At 42.5% G+C, this 14,586-nt stretch overlaps 1 protein-coding gene across 7 annotated transcripts in view; it reads right to left on the reverse strand.

The window, feature by feature from the left end:
• The window catches only part of CADM1 (cell adhesion molecule 1), a 329,666-nt gene that overhangs the window by 13,989 nt on the left and 301,091 nt on the right, over positions 1-14,586 (reverse strand). For 3 of the 7 annotated variants that reach the window (XM_045482881.1, XM_045482884.1, XM_045482882.1), the window contains 2 exons: positions 7,399-7,431; positions 44-97 (listed from right to left, as the gene is read on the reverse strand). The exons of 2 other annotated variants lie outside the window; for them this stretch is intronic. In XM_045482881.1, coding sequence (XP_045338837.1) covers positions 44-97; positions 7,399-7,431 — 87 coding nt within the window. The remainder of the gene's footprint in view (positions 1-43; positions 98-7,398; positions 7,432-14,586) is intronic. 2 more of the 7 variants (XM_045482883.1, XM_045482886.1) reach the window with 1 other exon arrangement.

Consider the following 14,586-nt stretch of genomic DNA (forward strand, 5'->3'; position numbering starts at 1 on the left):
CAGGTTGGACACCGCAGCGCCTTACCTAGTGACTAGCCCTTACCTGAGAGGTCCTCACTGTCCAGCTCTTCTGCGGAATTGGGCAACTGAGTAAGGCCTTACAAGTAAAAACAAATCGTTTTTCTTTCCATTCCTCAAGGGACATAAACAAAACACTTAAGAACTGAGGATGAATTTCTTAAAAAACATGAGCCAAATCTCTTGCTCTCTCTCTCTCTCTCTCTCTCTCTCTTTTTTTTGGATAGCTTGAATGCATTAATCCAGAAGTACATTTCTCCAATCGTTTCATTTTGTTATTGATACACAATCAAGGCAGAAAGATTCCTCAGTCTCCACTTTCAAAGCACATGAAACATGAAGATGAATGTTTAAAATCACTCGTTCATAACAGCGTGCAGAATGAAAAAAATAAAGGCTCATTGTTAGCTGTCGATGCTCTGACACAGCTCTTAAAATACAAATATATTTAGATGTTACATACTGATGTATGTAAGTTTGATTTCACATTTTACCATAAATTGAAATCCTTTGCCAATACTGACAAATACATTTCGTTATCAATTTATGACAATCTTGGATCGCTTATTTCAAAATGGCACAGCATCTGCTGACTACAGATTGCAGGTTGTGTCTTCATCAGAAAATCTGATTTCGCAAAATGACTTCTTAAAAAGGAGAATTAAGAAAAAAAAAATCAGTGGTTCTCCCGAAAAATAAAACCCTCAAAGCTGAGAAAGCAGTCAGGTCAGGAGATAATCGGGCGGGGGGCTTGCAAGGCCTCTACGAAGCCACCACCAGCGGTGGCCGGCTGTGACAGCTCTCAGCCAGCTCTGATCTGAATTAAAGGAGGGGAAGAAGGAGGTAGATAAACAACAGGAGGCTCAGCTGGGGGACAGATTCCATTTTCTCATGCTTTACTTATGCTCCTTTAATAAAATGTTCACCGCCACCAAATGTTAGACAATCAAGGAGGCCTCTGCTCGTTCCTTAACGTTCTGTTCAAAGTCCTGGCCGATCGCTGCGGATCCTCTACTTTGCTAGTACTTGTCTAATGGGATTTGTCGTTTTGCAAGACTCTGTGTGGACCTATAAAGCTGCAAGGACTTTGGGGAGAGCAGCGGGTCTTTATTTTTCACCTTTCCCTTCTCTTAGAGCCAAGCACAGAGTATACTCTCAGCAAGCATTTGCTGAATGAATGACGTGGGAGTAATGCTCAGTGAACTACCAGCCAGAGCATGAAACAAACGCTCTGGAAACCGGCAACGTCAAACTGATCGTGCTACTTAAAAACAAAACAAAACGAAACAAGGAACAAAAACCAGAAAACAAAAAACCGAAGTAACAGAAACAATCAAGTAGAAATGGTCAGTAAAAGTTTGGATTTTGTAGCTTGTTTTATAAAGCAGTCAAATGAATATTGATGGCTAGGCTGGTGCCATGAAAGGAAGCCATCATATCACGTCTTGAAGAAGAATTTCCATTATGAACCTTGGGTGCCAATATTCAAGGGCAGGTGCCAATTAGAAATGGGAGGGTTCGAGCCCACGGATGGTTCCCAAACTATGGGTTCGGGCAACAAAAGGGAAAGCAGTGAGCAATGCAATCAATTATAGAGGCAAGTGAGCAGGGATGCTATCCATTTGTTCTGAAATCTGATTGGCTTAAAGTGTTCCTGTTGCTAATTGGCTTTATCCATTGTATAAAGACTGATGAATACAATTATTTGAATAATTGTTATAAATGGGCAACATAAAGTACTTCTCTGTAGTTAATTATGAATTTGCAGTTCTCAGAAGGCTAATCCCTCACTTCTATGTGGCCCAACGAATATCAAAGCTTTCTATATACGTGCTTGGCACCCACTGAACCATATTAAACAAGGGTGTTTCAAGTAGGCAGCTTTATTGCTGAATGCTTGCTTCCTTGGGGAGGGCATTAGAAAGCTAATTTTAAAAAATAAAGACAAATATGTTTATGAAATATCATTGATATGCAAAGTTTCCCATTAAAAAGCAACAGACAGTTGATATACACCTCATTAAAGATGAAACTGTCATTTTTAATGGCATAAATTTTAAAATATACCAAATCATCTGGAATCCACTGCTCAGATTACATCCGAAAGTGGGAAGCCATTTAGGTTAGTGGCGTTAAATTTGTTTTTGCAATACTGTTGTATTTTATGAATCTATAGTGCTCTGCCATAGTTGGATAAGTTTTGAATAAATATAACTGGAAGAGTTTACTGAAGCACTGAGTATATACGTGAGGACGAGCAAAATTTACCTCCTAAAATTGCTTTGACTTAGGCAGTCTGTCCTCATTCATGTTAAAAATTACACACCTCTTCTTAAAGAAACGACGATGCGTTTCGTGAAACAGACAATATTCTTCAAAAGGAAACTTCACAAATTAACAACATGTGGGGAATCACTTCTTGGGTTTTTCTCTTTAAACTCCCATATCGTTTGTTAAAGCCCTTACCTTGTCATTTCTAATTAAAATGTATCCAATACATTTCTTTAAACTTTGTTAAACAAATGAAAGGTTTAACTTTTGATCTATATGGACATTTTTTTTTGAGCAATTAATTCCGAGTAATTCATACATGCTAATTTCATGTCTGCACTGTCGGGGCCTCTTCTGTGGAGACGTGTTTTCCCTCTTCGTGGTCTATAAGGTGCTGCACATACCCGAGCCTCCTTAGCGTCCCTCTGCACGTGTTCCTTACTCCTCCTTTTTAGCAGACATCACTGGCTTCTAAAAGTGGTATAATGTGGCAATCTTTAACCAGGTGAAGGAAAACCTCAAACATTAGAAACAGCAAGAGATCCTGGAGATATTTAAATAAAGTCAAGGTCAGAGTCAAGCAAAATTTAAATGCTTGTGGGTTCAGTTCATTAGGGTTTCTTTTTTTTTTTTTTTTTAAATAATGTCATAAAAGAATGATCAAAGAAAACCTGAAGGAAACAAAAACGTAGCCCACTGGCTCCAGTACCATTCCCAGTATGAAAAAGTAGGCGATGGTCTCTTTCTTACCTAAGCGGCAGACATCTGATCACTTGGCCATATTATGGAAACTGTTACTTCCATCACCAGCCATAAGAGTTCAGACGCCCCCGGTAGTTTTAATCTAAAAGCTCAGTCATCCTGTTCTTCCTGCTTTGTCAGCTTTTGTGGAGAGTTTGTCCCTTCTTCCCATTGGCAGAAATTTGGTTCACGCCGTTAAACAGTAGCACATTGTTTCCAAACTGCATATCAAGGCTGAAACACAATCTTCAGGTCCTGCAGCCATTCGTAAACCTCTTTAGCTTTGTTCTTGAGTAGAACGTACAATGTCTGCAGAGTCCCTTGACTGAATGACAGCCTTTGAATGCCACTGTTGCGTACTCGTACAGAGAGATGTGCAGAGAGGTGCATACACAGAAATGGTGGACATAGAGGTTGTAATAATGCGCACTGCTGGCTATTTTTCTTTAAAACGGGCTTCGGAATTTCCCCACAATTGAATAGAAAGCAATATGAGAGTTTCAAGTGCTTTTAGGATTCTCTCAAGGCTTGCACTACTAAAGAAATAAGTCAGGGGAAGGGCGATTCAGGGGGTGCTTTCTTGAGGGCAGCAGACTAGGGTAGGAGCATGTGTATCTAGCACGGGCCAAAGATTTTGAAACCAAAACTGAAAGCGAAAAATGACTTCAGAGGGGTTCCTGGTTTGAGTCTTACCATAATTACATACTGAATTAAAGACTGCTGAAAAACGTGTCTGGGATATATCAATTCATGAGATCACCAGCCTCTGATAAGTCAAGAGGTGGAAAGCGAAAGGACAGGTAGACTAGAAAATAATAAAACAGGGAGGAGAGAGAGGGGAGAGAGAAAGGGAGAGAGACAAAGAGGAGAGAGAGCGAGAGAGCGAGAGAGAGAGAGAGAGAGAGAGGACCTCAAACCCAGAGGAAGCCAGCTCACTGCAGTGCAGCAAAAGCACAAGCGCTATTCCAGACCATGGACATGCTGTCACCCAGAACCTCACACAGGGGAGGTGGGTGGGGGAAGGGAGAGGGTACACGCAGGGCTGAGAAAGAACAAGGCACAAGACACTTACAGAGAAGCGCCCACATTTGAACAAACAAAAACCATCACACGCACCCACACATCAATAATCATAAGAACGACGACACCGTCCGTGCTTTAAGTCACTCATGCATTTCTGCCATCAATTTCAGACCATGTGGTACCAGGACTTGGCAGAGTGTGTTTTTTTTTTTTTTTGTTTGTTTGTTTTTTTGTTTTTTTGCATTGCTTAACATGCACACATAACACAGGATTCTTCCTGTCCAGGCCTTAAGGATGAGCTCCAAAAACACAAATGCTCAAGATCCTTATTCAAAGAAAACCCCTTCGGTCACCCTAGTCTAAAAATCCCATTCTTACACTCGCTTTTATCTTTACCATCAATTAGATCCTTAAAAAACACATTGTGACTGATTGTGGTTTGGTTTCTTTTTGGAGAAAATCCACTTGATCTTGAATCATGCCCATGCACTTCTAACCTTCCAACACATGCTTATTCCAATCAGATATTGGTAAGAACAAATGGTCAACATACATAAACAACTGGTGTACTTCATACATACTCTAGCAACACAAGCTTGAATAAAGTATTTTAATGAGTCTTCAAAGGGAAAGATTTTTGGAAATGATTTTTTTCCCCTTTTCATAAAAGAAAAGAGAAATATAGAAGGAACTCCAGTATGGAGATTTTTAAGACAAATCAAGTGGCCACGACTGGCTGACCTAATACGTCTTGTCATTTAAGTTGCCAAGTTCTCAGACCATGACATTTTTCTAGGCCCGCATCTCTATCGTGAACATCTCAAGGTTACTCTCAAGTGAATCGAAATCAAATGGTTGCTGTACTGAAGAAGTTGGGTTTTAGCCACAAGGCACTCAATTACAATCAGTTCCAGATCTTTATCTCTCTGGAAACCTGGTCCCCTGCTTTGTAGTTTCCATCGTATTCTACCCCCGTTGACGACTAACCTGAAGATGGGTCTTCCCTCCGCCAAGTAAAATTCTAGATATTACTGTTGCTTTCATTACAGCTTCTTGCTGTAGGCTGGAGGGTATGCTGTTTGAGATGGTGGTAGGACCTCTTGGTGAGGATGCTGTCAGGACTTTAGACAAGTCAGGAAGATGTGTTTATAAATGTATCAAACAGGGACCAACCTGGGCTATCACTTCTCTCCTTCTGCTGTTAAGGAACTGTGTGTGTGTGTGTGTGGCCGTTGTTTTTTTTTCTCCCCAAGATTTCTTGGCTCTAGGTTGTTTCCCATGTACTGCCAGCCAGTGAACAACATCCTACTGGTGTATTGCTGGCTTGAACACTGTCCTTGAACTAATAAGACAGTGGTTGCTTCTCTGTTTCCTGCCACAGGAATGCTATAAAGTCTTATTCCGAGTGTCTCTTTGTTATACCACAAAAAGAAATCACCATCACTTTCTTTCTAGACAGAAAGACCTAATCAAAAACCATGCCCTAGACCAAGACTGGCCCCTAAGCTAACTTCTCATTTTTCAGGTCAGGGAACAGATTTCCTACTTGGAATACCTCACCCGACTCCAAGACCTACATCCATTAGATTCACATAAGTACACAGGTTTTATTGAAGGGACCTAGCAAATAGAACTCTGGAGTCTTAGGAGATAAATGATCGATATTTCTTCAAAGATCTCACACAATTCCAGAATCTTATGGTTACATTTGACCCTGGAGTCAATTATAGGAAGCTCAGAACTTAAAGCATCTTAAAAAGAATAGAACAAAATCTCTTGAACGACATTAAAATAGCCTTAAAGCTCTGAGACTAATCGATAACAGTCAGGAAGTGCTCAATTAATGACGAAACCTACAAATAACCAAGCTTAATGGAGCACAGGGCCTGAGCCGTAGCAAGCACTATGGGGCATTACCTTAGAAAGTGGGAGCTTTATACCTAACTGACTTCTCCCGATTGTCAGTGTAACTGGCCCTTTAATTTTTCCCTTTGTGCCAACGACAGGAAAGGGCCAGGTGAGGTGGGCAGGGAGCGGGGAGGGATTTACTGCTCTTTGTACCTAAGTTCATTCTGCTTTCTTGGGATTCCTCGTCACAAAGCGCAAATACGGGGGCGATGTGCCAAGCGTCAAGGCCTGACCTTCAGGGACAGCTCACCCAGGACAGGTTTTGCTTAGAGATTTCCAACTGACAAGTCCTCAAACGGAAGTCTGTTTTAAGGAAGTCAGTCTGCGCTAGGAAGAGATGCTTTGCTAAAGGTGCATGAACAGTAAAGTGTTGGCTGATCACCTCTAGGCACTTAAACGATGCATTCCAACACTGTACAACATGCAAAGTGATTTTTTTTTTTTTTTTTTTTTTTTGCAAAGTGATTTAAATAGGCCCTTTACCAAAAGATTCCCTGGAACTCAATTATTAAAATTCTGCCCAATTTTTAACTAACGTATCTTTCTCTAAGCACATCACCAGGGTTGAGAGTTAGGAAATAAAGTCATATACAGATGAAACATAATTCTAATTTTCTGACTGAAGAGACACAGAAAAGTTAACGAACTTATTCCAACCTTGTAAGGTAGGATGAAGTTGTGTAAAGGATAGCCCGGTGGCCTTTTTTTTTTTTTTTTTTTAAACCACTTTTTGGTTAAAACCTTAACCAACTTTTTAGTATTTTGCCTACAAGCTGCCTGTACACAAATGATTTTGTCAAATCCTACTGAATGCTGCTAAAACTTATATATGGTGTCATTCTTGGTCCGGAGAGGGATCCTGCCAAATGCTGGTGTAAATAGCGTAAACCTTCACGCACGCATAGAGATTGAGAGTGAACTGGCACTGGTTTGCAGAGGCAAACGGGATTGGGAACATAATTAAGGGAAGAGTGTTAACCTCGTGAATTTAAATGGGACTCTTCTGTTCTCACCTGTCCTTCGGCCTCAACTAGTAAGTGATCCGAACGACCCCTCTTCCAAGTGTACCTGGGATTCTAGCCTATAAATGAAGAAAGCAATTGGGTCTTTAAACCAGAGGCTGTGATTTTCAGGCAAGTATTTGTTTTTGGAGTCCCTTGTATTTTGGCGTCTGCCTGGAGTTCTATCAACAAGGGCCATGACCTGCGTCCCAGCCAGTGAGGCGGCTACCTCGCCTCTGTCACCACTGGCTGCTGAACTCACAACAGAAATGACAAGACCCGACATCCTTTCAAGCCTTAAAAAATTATAGTATATTTATGAGATCAGTCTACTTGAAACACGATTTCCCTTGAAGACTGCATTTCTCTTTTTCCCAGGCTTGCCTTGCCTCTCAGCAGCGCTGAGAAAGTAGATAAACAGTAATGTGATACCAACCGTGAACTGCGGGCTCTGTCGTCGCTGCTGTGTCTACAGACGGGAACAGAGGATTGGAGGAAGGGAGGAAACAGGAGGAACGGCATGCAAAAAAAGGGAAAATGGAAAAAAAATGGAACAGATAATATATGAGCAAGCTTTCAAAGAACATCGCGTGACAAGCAATAATAAATGAAAAGCAAAAAGCATTTGAAGTGAGTTGCACTGTTTTAAGACATGCCTTCAGCTCAAAGCTGCGAGCCAGTGAGGAAAACAGTCAATTCTTTGGTTCTGGGGGTCTTGCCGGGACACATCTACTTGCTAGTCAATAGTCAGGGGAACATGCAGAGTGAGGAGAAACACCAGTGCAAACTCTTAACGCATCAAGGCTCAGGACTGTGACAGAAGAGCCCAGTCGGAAGGCTGGCCGAACAATGGATTCGTACATTCAAACATTGCCTTTGTTTTAAGCCAGCCCACGCGGGCACTCGGCTTCGTGCCTGCCAATTAGGCATCACCGCATCAATCACACTTTCAGGATCCTTGTGAGTCTGGTAGATGCCGGTAGACGAACACATGAGCTCAAGGTTTCCATCCCGTGTGTTATTCCAGCAGGGTTCAGCGGGAAAGTTCAGTTAACTGGGAGGCCATGGGAATGAACATATTAAAGGTTTCCGGGTAAGTTTCGGTACACACCCCGTCCCCCTGCCGCCACGACCCACCACGGATCCATTCTTCACTCTGCAGCTCTTGCTGTCGTACAGCCTATGAGCAGAAGACGGTCAGGGAAATGGCCACGTCCACACCATTTGCCAAACGCCACTTGTGATCATGTGACGTTCCACAAGTTAAAGGACCCAGCCGTCCCCGTGTTCACAGTTCAGAAGCACAATCGTTGTGGTGAGCTGCCAGGAGCCCTGCCTTCACGGCGGCAGCACGAGACGGCACGTTCCCTTTTTCACTGCCAGACGCGCTTGCTGGGGAAGAGGATGTGGTCTGTCTCTTCTTCTATTTCCCATGCTGTTCGAGTTTCCTCCTCCTCCTGCTAGGCTTCAAACCAGGCCGGCTGTCCTGGCTCCTCTTCATAGGAAAACTGCTCAAGGGGCTCAAGAAATTTCCTTTTTACTTTTGGCTAGAGGGATAGTGGGATAAATATCTAACAAAATGCACGATGACATTTTTTTCCAGTCTTTTTCTTTTTTTTTTTTTTTTCTTAAACACCACTCCCATGGCCAGCTCAATTCCAAAGTCAACCCATCTGGCCGCACTTCCGTGTTCAGCTCTATACTTCTCCAGTACGTTTCCTTCCACTATCCCCTTCTGGCCTGAAAAGGTCGGTGAGACGGGCACAGCAGCTCATCATCTCTAGCTGGGGTGGCGTTCGTGGTTAAAACAAACAGGTAGTTACCTGTCCTTTTTTTTTTTTTTTCCTCTTTCTCTCATATAACGCAGCTACTTAAGCTGGTAATTATTATTATGAATTCTAGAGACTCCAAAAGACTCTTCCAGACATGACACAGGCAATGTTTAAATGCACTGGGATGCCAACTTTTTTTTTTTTTTTTTTTTTGGTCATATGAGCCTGGTGCTTCCAGTTTGCAAATCTGACCCATGAATTCACACCAGTGTTCCTCTTCAGTTGCATGCTTTCCTTGGGACCCTATACCATCAAAAACTTGCAGCCCTTCTAAGGAGCCAGAATTAACCAGCAGTCTGAGAAGCCACTGCAGCTTAATATAACTTATAGCTGAGTCTCTGAAGATTAGATGAAGGAAAGAAAGACATAAAATACACCGCATAAGAACACAATACTTACTTACAAGTCAAGTCTGTGTGCATAAAATAGCAGTAAAAAACAATACCAAGAATTGTACAGTTGAAACATCGCTATACCAGACTGTCATGATGCAGCTGACACATCTCCTTACTTGAAACATTCAAGTCAAGCTTTAGTTTGAGGTGTTTTCAATTTCAGGGGCAACATCAAATGCACATTTGTACAGAAACATTTATATGCAGGTTCATACATTTTATGGGTAGGCATTGGCTCCTTTCCAAAATTAAAAAACAAAACAAAACAGTAAACACTTTGGCTTATTTTTATAGCAGCATTTTCTCATACGCTTTATCTTTTAGCAGGTGAACAATTAGCATAGACTGAAAGAAAGGAGGTGGAGTAAATCCTAAAGGTTAGAGCCCTAAAAATCGTATCTCAGCATTAACCAGTGACTCCTCGATTTACTGTTTCCTACATCCCAACACTGTCCGCTTTATCACGAAATTAATCTGAGTGAACCTGGGCGTAGGCTTCCCTGTGGGTACTAGAAAATAAAGGAGAAAAGTCCACAGTGCAGCTTGCCTTCCCATTCTGGGGACGGGAAATCCATCAATTGCACCCAAACGGGGAGGAAAAAGGAATGCCGGGAGGGGGAAGAAACACCTTCGAGGACAGTTCAAAGCAAACACACGTTCACGTCAAACCACACAATCACTGCGGCTGGACATGGCAAAGGCATGGTCAGCAACGGAGCAGGAGACTAGAGCAGACACACAGGCTGGCCACAGAGTTCGAGCAAGGTTTGAGGGTGTGTCGGGGGGCGCGCTGATTCTAATTCTCTGAGAGCACCTGGTGCGCTGTGTGAACAGAGGCGGTTTCGAGTAAAGAAGGAAAAAAAAAAAAAAAAGCAAAAAAAAAAAAAAACCCTTCTTCAGAAGTGACTTTGTGCTCCCTGCAGGAGGGCACTGCCGCAGAATCTAATTCTCCTTCATAATTGCATTATGACTTCGTGCAGAAACCACAGACACCCTGGCTCTGAAGCAAGTGTGGCTCCGTGAGGTAGGATTTATTAGGGGCGTCTCCATCAGAAGGCTGCTGAGACGTGTGGGCCCGCCCCTGTGAATCAGCTTGTGGGGTCGCTCTGTCGTCGGACAGCATTCTGAGGGTATGGGCAAAATGCGAGCGGTAACCTTCCAACGCACGTCAGCCATGCTGAGCTTCACTTGAAAAATGACAGCTCCTAATTGTCCCAACGAAGACTTCTTTAAACTTCATTTTGCCGCTGCCTTTAAGAAACTAATCTCTGAGCTAGGCCCCGGGGAAAAAGAGGTCACAAAGAGTTGAGTTGGGCTCTCGGTGGCATAGGGTTATGAACCCGAAAAGGCCTTGCTGAGCTTCTGGCCCTATGTTAATTTTAATTACAAGAAGGGCAAATGTATTGGACGCTTATTTTATTTTTTTTTCAACGTTTATTTATTTTTGGGACAGAGAGAGACAGAGCATGAACGGGGGAGGGGCAGAGAGAGAGGGAGACACAGAATCGGAAACAGGCTCCAGGCTCTGAGCCATCAGCCCAGAGCCCGACGCGGGGCTCGAACTCACGGACCGCGAGATCGTGACCTGGCTGAAGTCGGACGCTTAACCGACTGCGCCACCCAGGCGCCCCTTGGACGCTTATTTTAAATGGTCAACAACAACGACGACCAATCCCGTGGTTTTGCAAACCCACTAAGTGTGTACAGCCTTAAGAGTCATTCTCTAGCTGCTTTATGAGTATAATCAAACAAGGTGGCCAAGGGCAGGCCCTGTGCTATTTGAAAGATGCGCATTTCACTAAATATTGACTTCTCGGTCCCCCAGCCATACACACAGTTTATGGCACCTTATCTTGAATAAATTAAACATCACCTATATTTCATGTGGCAGTGTAAGATACTTACAAAATGGAAAGGCTCTGACAATGTGTGAGGTTAGAGACAGTAGCCATTTAACCAAGTAGCAAAAAAAAAAAAAAAAAAAAAATTGCTGCATGAGAGGCAGCTGGGCAATATTTAGTTGAAACAGTCATGTGTAAGCTCCACTGTGGCACATTCTAATCCTTTCATATGGATTCTCTCCAACTTAGAATTGTTCATTGAGTGTGACAGACTGGGGGTTTAAAACTAATCCATAAATTAGTCCATGGTCTCAAACACAACGGGTGCCATAAATGAAAATGAAAATCCTAGAACAAAATTAAATTCACAACCTTAAATACTTTCTCTTCTCCAATTGCTCTGTAGTCCTCCTGCGTTACAATGCACAGATTCCCTGCAAGACTGCATTTTGGGGTGTGTGTGTGTGAGTCGGGTATACGTTAAAAAATACACAGGGTAATAACCCAGAGAACCCAATCTGCTGAAAAGCAGAGCTTAATTGTAAAGAATTTAAATTTTCCCATTTTGATTGTCATAAGCTTAAATGAAAGCATACTAAGCAGTCCAGACATATTTAATACACTTTCCCCCAGTTTATTTTCTTAACTAAAGTCAATAAGGAGCCAATGGGTTTTCTTAATTGAATTCCCCTTCAGTTTGTGTTACGGGGCTGCTTTAAATCTAGACACTAGGGCAGGCAAAGAATTCCCCTGACAATTTTATTTTCATAGTTGTGTTCTGCTGGCCAATATATATTAAATATATGGTATTTTAAAAAATTCTTTTCTTTATTTATTTCTGACTTATTTGAAATCTATTGAAAGCAAAAATACGTGCTGGAAAATTAAACTTCGAAATTTATTTTCTACCGGATTCCTGGTCAATTTTCTTTCCAACTATGTTAGGCTTTAATTAAACTCCCATTTCTGAGGGCCGGGAGAAAGGGGACAGAAACACACTGGAAGCTACAAAGGTCCAGATAGGAGAGTCACGATAAAACTCTCTTCCTTCTTAAAGTCACCCTCCGCTCCTTCCATAGAACAGCTGGATGGGGAGTGGACTGGTTTTTTTGTTAAGCAATTTCAAGTTTTGTTCAGAATCGTTCACTACTGCTGCTATGCCCCTGAGATCTTTTCATTTGCAAATCAGAAGTTCTGAAAATCATAGGATCTTGTACAGCGGTTTCCTCTCACAAGGAAACAACTCCTCTGCCCTGGTGTGGGTGACGGCTGGGCAGGAGGGGCAGAGAGGGGGAAGGCACAGGTGAGGAGAGGGACGGAAGGGGCACTGCAAGGGAGGTGACGGTGCAGAGTGAAGGGGCTCTAGAAATAGTCACTTCTAGTCTTCTCTGCTTACGTGCTGGAGGGCTGGTTCCTTCTAAGTCCTACCTTTCCAACCAAGACAGATCCAACCATCACTTTCTAAGCCTGAGAAACCCATGTGTTTGAGGCTAGTTTTCTGCACTGTGGATAAATAATCTCTTGGATTATTTTTAAACAAGGAACATGAAAGTATGGAAATGATGATAGAAGCATTAGAAAAATAACCCTCAGTTCCTATCTCTCAGGCCTTTTTTTTTTAAAAGGCAGAATCAGGTGACCTTCATCAGTAGAGTATTCTAACTCGTTTTATTCCCTCCTAAATCAGTGTGGGTCAAAAACTGGCTGGCTGGGGCGCCTGGGTGGCTCAGCAGGTTAAGCACTCAACTTCGGCTCAGGTCGTAATCTCGTAGTTCATGGGTTCAAGCCCCGAGTTGGGCTCTTTGCTGACAGCTCTGATTCTGTGTCTCCCTCTTTTTCTGGCTCTCTCTCTCTCTCTCAAAAATAAATAAACATTAAAAAAATTAAAAGACAAAATTGGCTGGCTATGATGCTATTTGTAATATAGGCTTGCCAGCAAAATAAAAATCTACACACCGGAGACAGGATGAAAAAAAAATGGCCACGCAATTTTGGGGCAAAAGCTTGACAAGATGGCTCATTACAAAGATGTCTCCTTCATATTTGGTAGCACCTAATAAGATTCTTATTTGGGCACCTGGATGGCTGAGTTGGTTACGCATCCGACTTGAGCTCCGGTCATGATCTCATGGCTCATGAGTTCGAGCCTCGCTTTGGGCTCTGGGCTGACAGCAGGCCTGGATCCTGCTTCGGATTCTGTCTCCCCCTCTCTCTCTGTCCCTCCCCCACTCTTGCTCTGTCTCTCTCTCTCTCAAAAATAAATAAGCATTAAAAAAAAAAAAAGATTCTTGTTACCACGCATCCTGGCCTATCAGTAACACTCAATACACATTCAATAAATGAGGAGTGACAAACAGTCTTAATGGAGCAGATGCCAACTCTAGAAAAAAGGTAAGTTAGTAAACATTCTAGAATGAAAAGTGTGTATTTCCTAGCAGTGGTGGTGTGATACATGCCTGGGACATAAATACACACAACGTACACACACACACTGAACACAGATGCTTGAAGTAAAGTTGGGCCTTGGTGCTTAATTTCTAAAATGCCACCCTATCTTATCCACATTCTACCCAGTCCCTGATGGCAGACGGAACTAATTGTCCTGTGATGCCCTCCTTGCTCCTCTGCCCATGCCACCGAGTCAGCCCTTACTGCACAGTACCTCCTGTAATTGACTTCTAGTGTGTACAACCTATTCCCAATGCCATATTTTAAGGGGTTCAAGGAATTTTCTGTCTCCACAAGCACTAGCATGAAGCTGTCCATATTACGGGGGCTTGGTATTTGATGAATGAATGCCTAAAAGCAGCTAAGCATATACCCCTCGCACCACGCAAATATCACAGAGTTTTATATATAACCCACACACCCCTAGCACAGAGTAGGAATCATTAAACCAAGACCCTGGAGAACAGCAGCGTTACATGAAGCAAGGCTCTCGACCGTAATTCTGTCTTAAGCACAGGTGTCCTTCTTTCCTTTGTATGTAAGACGCAGAAAACATGTGCTATGGTGTTGGACATCCCTCGCTTGGCATACTCTGTGAACTATGGCTGCACTCTCCTTATTGTGATTGGATACACGTTACACACACAATGGCTGACCACATTAGACTATGAAAGCCAAAATAACGTGAGCCTGGGGTTGGGACCCACTTTCTCCAAGGTATACTGGGTTTTGAGTGCTTAGACACCCGTAAGAAAAACCTTGCTGTTTTCTTTTCCAAGAAACACAAAACACTTCATTGGATACATACTTTTAAAAAGAGAAATACTCATTTAGAGATGACCTATTTCATGCCTGTGAAAGGATTTCTAAATGTGTTTCAGGATTTGGCCCTATAGCTATTCATCTCTTATTCTAAAGTGATTTTAGTGTTTTAATTTATGACAGTCACATGTATAGTATGACCTGCATGTTGAACTCCCCCTGGGCCTGAATTTCCTACTTAAGCTGCTAAGGGTGTTTTAAAACAGTGCTGAGTGCGGTCTAAGGTACATTCCTCGTTAAGCAACTAACTCCGGATGCAACTAGGCAGAGACAGTACAACATCCAC

Source organism: Leopardus geoffroyi, chromosome D1 (genome assembly GCF_018350155.1).
Source record: "Leopardus geoffroyi isolate Oge1 chromosome D1, O.geoffroyi_Oge1_pat1.0, whole genome shotgun sequence".
Taxonomy (NCBI): domain Eukaryota; kingdom Metazoa; phylum Chordata; class Mammalia; order Carnivora; family Felidae; genus Leopardus; species Leopardus geoffroyi.